The sequence below is a fragment of the Dendroctonus ponderosae genome, unplaced genomic scaffold (genome assembly GCF_020466585.1).
Source record: "Dendroctonus ponderosae isolate FM_Combo_2020 unplaced genomic scaffold, Dpon_F_20191213v2 Dpon_F_20191213_11, whole genome shotgun sequence".
NCBI classification, from domain to species: domain Eukaryota; kingdom Metazoa; phylum Arthropoda; class Insecta; order Coleoptera; family Curculionidae; genus Dendroctonus; species Dendroctonus ponderosae.
The window spans coordinates 1,544,990-1,551,257 of NW_026017213.1; the positions used below are offsets into that span (position 1 = coordinate 1,544,990).

A 6,268-nucleotide genomic window follows, 5' to 3' on the forward strand; every position below is an offset into this window, starting at 1 on the left:
ATTAACACGTCGCAAAAACTCCTAACCTCTAAAAAGATACAAGTAGAAGTCAGCAAACCGGCTGAAATTTGCTTTAAAACCGTTCATAACTTGGAAACGAATAAAAATACCAGATGCACTTTTAAGACGTTTTGGTTAACACGTCTTAATAGTTATCTTTTGCCTCTTAGTTTGATCACAAATTCCTAACCTCTAAAGAAAGAGGAGCAAAAAAACAAAAACCAGCTCAATATTGCATTTAAGCAGCTCATAACTCGGACGCGAGTAAAAAGGCAACCAGTACCTTTAAGACCTTTGATGAAAAATTCCTAACCTCTTAGGAGGAAGAAGCAAAAATTAGAAAACCGGCTCAAATTTGTCTTAAAACCGCTCATAACTTGGAAACGGGTGAAAATAGCAAACGTACTTTCAAGAGGTTTCCATTAGCAGGTCTCGATAACTATCTTTTGCCTCTTAGTTTGATAAAAAAAATTCTAACCTCTAAAGAGATAGAAGCAGAAATGAGAAAAACAGCTCAAATTTGTCTTAAAACCGGTCATAACTTTAAAACGAGTGAAAATTGCAAACCTACTATCAAGACGTTTTTTTTGGCACGTCGCAATAACTGTCTTTTGTCAATTAGTTTGATCAAAAATTTCTTACCTCAAAAGAGATAGAAGCAAAAATCATAAAACCAGCTGAAATTTTGCCAAAAAGAGCTTATGACTCGTAAACCAATGAAAAACTTTTGACGCCTTTAAAAAATGTTTGGTAAAACCTCTCAAGAACTATCTTTCGTCTATGAGGTTTGATGCAAAATTCCCAACCCCTAAACAGATGTAAAACCGCTCATAACTCGAAGAGGATTGAAAATACCTGAAGTACTTTCAAGATCTTTTCGAAAGCACATCCGACAGACAAGCTTTTCGCGATTATTTTGACCAAAAATTCCTAACCTCTGAAGAGATAGAAACAAACATCGTAAAACTAGCTCAAATTTGCCTTAAAACAGCCCATAACTCGAAAACCAGAGAAAATACCCGTGGTGTCTTTAAAACATTTTCGATCAAGGTGCGAAAACTTTGTATTATAGGTTTGATAAATAATTCCTCACCTTTATAGAAAGAGAAGTAAAAATCAGAAAACTAGTTGGAATTTGGTTTAAAATAGGTTATAACTTGGACACGGGTGAAAATTCCAGATGCACTTTTAGGACATTTTTGTTAGTACGTTTAGACAACTATCTCTTGCCATTTAGTTAGATCAAAAATTCCTAACCTCTAAAGAAATCGAAGCAAAAACGGGTAAACTCGCTCAAATTTGTCCCACTATCGCTCATAACTTGAAAACGGGTGAAAAAAGCATACGTACTTTCAACCATTTTTTGTTAACAGGTCTTGATAACCGTCTTTTGCTGATTAGTTTGATCAGAAATTCCTAACCTCTAAAGAGATAGAACCAAAAATGGGAAAACCTGCTCACATTTGCCATAAAACAGGTCATAACTAGTAAACCAATGAAAAACTTTTGACGCCTTTAAAAAATGTTTATAAAACCTCTCAAGAACTACCTTTCATCTATTAGGTTTGATGCAAAATTCCTAACCCTTAAACAGATCAGCTCAAATTTGACCTAAAACCACCCATAACTCATAAACGAATGGAAAACTGTTTAAATTTTTTGCATATTAGGTTTGATGAAAAATTCCTAACTTCTAAAGAGATAGAAGCAAAAATTGGATAACTAGCTCAAACTTGGGTAAAAGGAGCTCTCGATTTCGAAACGGGCAAAAAGCCTTAGCTGTTTTCAAGAGCTTTTGGCAATCTATCTTTTGTCTCACTAAGCCTCACAGAAGCAAAAACCATCTCTTTTTCAACCTTTCAAGCTCAGCTCGCATTCAACTTTTTCCATTAATATAACGAAAGCGGTCGAAACTACTTGAATATTCTTTAAAACTTTCTGTGCTAGTTTTTCCAAACTCATGTCTAAATCATCCTCTCAACATATCGAATCAGAATGTTGAAGAAATAGGGCTCTTGAGGCACGAAAAACGCCAGTAAAACACATAAACTTTACACCACAAAAATAATTGTTCATCTTCAATAGCGAATCTGCTGTGTGCTCCTGTCCACAAATTGCTTAGAAATCTTGTAAAAAAACATCCAACCGATGAAATACAAAAAAAATATAACAGTTTTTTTTCTTGAAGAACTCAGATGTAAAAGAGACATTAACAATTTTCCAAAAGTTATAGCGCACTTTTACTCGACAATATTTTTCTAATGTACAGTGAAGGAGAAACGGTCAACATCTGGAGGAACACTAAGGTGCTTCCTTAGAGGAAAATAATTCTACAGAAGAACGAAAGGAAGAATGTCTTGAAATCAATTTACAATCTATAAAAGAAGGAAGAATCATCCACTGAAGGTATGAAGCAAATAATGTGATGTAGATGTGAAGAAAAAGTAAAGAAAGAACCGCACATTTTAAATGATCCAGAATTGGTTTTCTTGTTGCCAATTTTCGCAACTTTTCCTATACTGAATCGGTAATTTTCCTGCAATTAATTGAAATTGCACGTGCATTCAGCGAGTGATTTCAATATATCAAGTAAAAACGACGAAAAATAAAAGAAATCTGGGTCAATGGAAAGTTATGACAGTGCACACAATTTGATGCAGAACTGGCTCGAATCAAGCGACTCGTGGTGCAACACTGGTGGAAAATTGAAGATTTTTACGACAACCAACACATTAAACTCGAATTTCCGATAATAAAACTGCGCCCGCTCAAGGCGAGTGAAGTAAAGACAAAAAAACATCAAGAACACAGACTTAACTAGCGCTTTCCGGTATAGCGATTAGCCTAGGCGATTTGCAAGAAACTTTTACTTTCGCACCTATATTCCTGAAACCTGTATCTTCAAGGTTGGTTTGCCCATAACAACAAGTCGCTCTTTGCCTATGGGTAGCGAATTATTTAAACAATCCGACTTGCAGCAGTTAATGCAGGCAAAGAATCAAGGCCTTTCTTCAGATGTTGCTCTAATTTGATGGTGGAAACATGTTGAAGAAAGTTGGAACACAAAATGGGACAAAATGAGAAGCAGTTTCAGTAGAAATTTCCAAGTATCTTCAGTTACATTTCCAATTTCTCCTAAGCCAGAAAGTTGAAGGAGAAGAAAATACCCCACACTGTTTTTCAATTGGTGAAGGTTAAACACGACTTAACTTCACGAAGAGGTACAAACCATTTCTTCGTGAAGATGCTTCAAGTTTACATTCAAGATGCAAGTAACGGTTCTTTTATTTTTTCTTCACTAACGTTGCATAGTTTCGAACCATATAATCTTTCTTCAATATCTTCGTAGATATTGAAGATCTCAGGTGGTAAAGTTCAATTTAGTGAAGACTTCTGGTCTCAAAATAGGTGATTAACAACTTCTGAGTCAGGAAATTAAAACAGAAGACATTTTTCCCAGAGTCATCTTCAATAGAAGTTTCTTATTAAGAGAAGAATCCTAAATGTGAAGATTAATGAATGAGTTCTTCGAAAGTAGCTGTGAAATAAGAAGGTATTGAGCAATTTGCTTGTGAGGAAAATCTAAAAAGTGGAAAAACCATGGAATTGGAGCGTTCGTTTTTAATTGAGTTCGAATGATTTGATGATGAAGACTGTCGTCTGTCTTCGACCAAATGGAAGAAGGAGCACAAGATTGAATCTTTGTTATGTTGCAAACCAAATACTTTCTGCTGAATAGATATGGATGATGAGTTGGGAATAAAACGATCTTTTTTGCAACGTTTCTTTTCACTTCTTCTAAGTCAAGAAGATAAAATACAAAAAACTTTTCACTAAATGTTTCCCATTGGAAAAACAGCCCTTAACTTGGAGTGGATTTATTGATTTTTTCAAAAGAAGCTACGGCAAATTTCTTTGCGGATAAGTAGAACGTTCCAATGTTGGGTTAAAGGTGCCAAAAAAGTGGAGCGTTCATTTCTTATTGAATTCAAATGGTCAATAATTGAAACTAACTGTATTTTATTGAATGTATCGTCAACAAGTCGGAAGAAGTAGATGAAGATTTATTGTATCTTATGTGCAGAGATATTTGGACTCTCAGGTGGCAAAGTTCGATTTTTCAACAAAATGATCTTCAGTTCTGATGTTTCTTTTGATCCCTTCCAAAAAAAAGTATCCCGGACTGTCCTTCAATGAAGGTTTTCCATTCAATGAGAATTGAGGGATGCTGAAGATGGATTGATTTCAGCTCAAGAAGCTGCAAATTGGGAAGATAGTTACCAGTTCTCCCTGCTTTGTGAAAAAGAAGCAGAAGATTTCCAGTTAGGTCCAAGAAGGAAAAAATGTCATACGTTCAAGCCTGTAGATGTATGGATTTGAACCACTAAAGCGTTCATTTAAACGAATCCAAATAATCAAAGAAGAGCAGTAGTTCCTATCTAGGATTGAAAGTATCTTCAAGCAGCTGAAGAATGACTATCCCCATAACGTTCGCAGACACTCGCACTCTCTGGTAAAGTTCAATGGAATGAAGAAATGCAGTCTTCAGGTCAAGCACGATTTGCTTGATGATTCTCCCACAAATAATCTTCAGTTCCGATGGCCTTTTTCACTCCATCGCAGTTTCCAATAACCAGCAGCAAATCAGCGAAAGCAACAGCTGAGGAATCGCGAATTTCCATTACGAGCTTTCGCAAGCGATCACATAAATAGAAACTAATTATCGAATCGAGTTCAGGTGTTCGGGTTGCAAGCAACGACAAAGAATCGATCGATGTCTTCAGCAAATGCCAAATACAAGGTGTTGTAACTTGACTGGATGGCATTTCAGCCGGTTGCAAATCGAGAAATGCTCCATACCGATGTGGAGGGTTGGCCAAGGTTGGTCAACTTCAAATTAATTAACATTTATTAAACTTCTTTGGCGATTTGCGCGGTTGCCCGATAGAGATTCACTTGAAATCTTATGAATTCCGAGGCCAATAATCAATCAAACGTTATATAACGTTACATTCGAATCAATTAAAACCGCACCAAATTGCTATAAACAATCACGTTTGTCGACTTGTTGGAAACGGTGCTTTAGTCTTTTCCGATTCGTGCGTGGAATGTCAAAGAGTCTCAATCGCAGGCAATTAAAGTGTTTTGGTGACGCGGCAATTTTTCAATAAATACTTGCAATATGAATGTTAATTAATCGGCAGGCACACAAAATGTCGCTGAATAAATTTACATAACAAACTCTTAAGACCGCGTACTTTCTCTTTTACAGCTAAAAACATATTCAACCTCGCGAAATGTCTACATAACCCATTAAGCTTGCAGAAATCCAAGAAATCGCAACTTTTTCCGGCAGTTAACACCGTCTTTTTTTCATAAATTAAACAAGAAACAAGCGAGAATACCATCAAAGCTCCAGGGTAATTGAATCAATTGAAACCGGCACAGAACCGAGAAATTTGAAAAATGGTACTCACCTGCGCCCAGCAGGAAAAAACACAGCCAAAGACTCTTGGTACCCATGCTGATGGATCGGTCACTAGCCAAGAAGTGAATTCGGTCCCGCTATATATTTATAGTGCGTCCTTTTTTTGAGTGCGCATGTGTGTATGGTTCCTTCTTCGTTGCACTTTCACTTGGTCAGCTCTTGCGATCAAATGGTTCTATGCTCTGTAGGTGCCTCTACTTATATTTTATTAATAACTTTGATTTCTTTGACAATCATGACCCAACCAGTGGTGGAGGCGGATAAACCTACTTTCTGTCTCAATCTATTATTGACGTCTCATAGAAATTCTTCATTGAAGAACAGCCGAAGCACACTTTCTGTTGCTTCAACTTTGTGGCTAAAAATGAATGGAGGAAGCATCCTAACTGAAGACCACTTCATTTGAAGTTTGCCATCCCCATATTGCTCCACAAAAATAGTGAACATCCTTAAGAATACTGGAGATATTAATACTTCAGCTACTTCTTCCGGCCAGTTGAAGATGCATCACTTTAAGCACAAATATAGGTAAATTAAAGCTGCAACAGCCTCAAAACTGTTGCTCATTTCCTAGTTTCAACCATAGTTGCAATCTTCTACTTCTTCCCCACTAGCCAAGAGCCACATGTTTTCTGATTTTGCATCATATTTTGAAGAAATCATTAATTCCCCTTCATGTTAATTGCTGCTCTTTGAAGAAACATCCACTGAAGATCATTTTATTTCGAGAAATCAATTATTTCTCTTAAAGGTTTGGACTGTTCTTCTAATCAAAAACAT

At 36.4% G+C, this 6,268-nt stretch overlaps 1 protein-coding gene across 1 annotated transcript in view; it reads right to left on the reverse strand.

The window, feature by feature from the left end:
• Nucleotides 1-5,684, reverse strand: part of LOC109540384 (chitin deacetylase 1) — a gene marked incomplete in the record, with an annotated part of 16,749 nt that extends 11,065 nt beyond the window's left edge. The window contains 1 exon segment of the mRNA XM_048662652.1: nt 5,478-5,684. Coding sequence (XP_048518609.1) covers nt 5,478-5,523 — 46 coding nt within the window.
• Between the last annotated feature and the right edge of the window lie 584 nt (nt 5,685-6,268).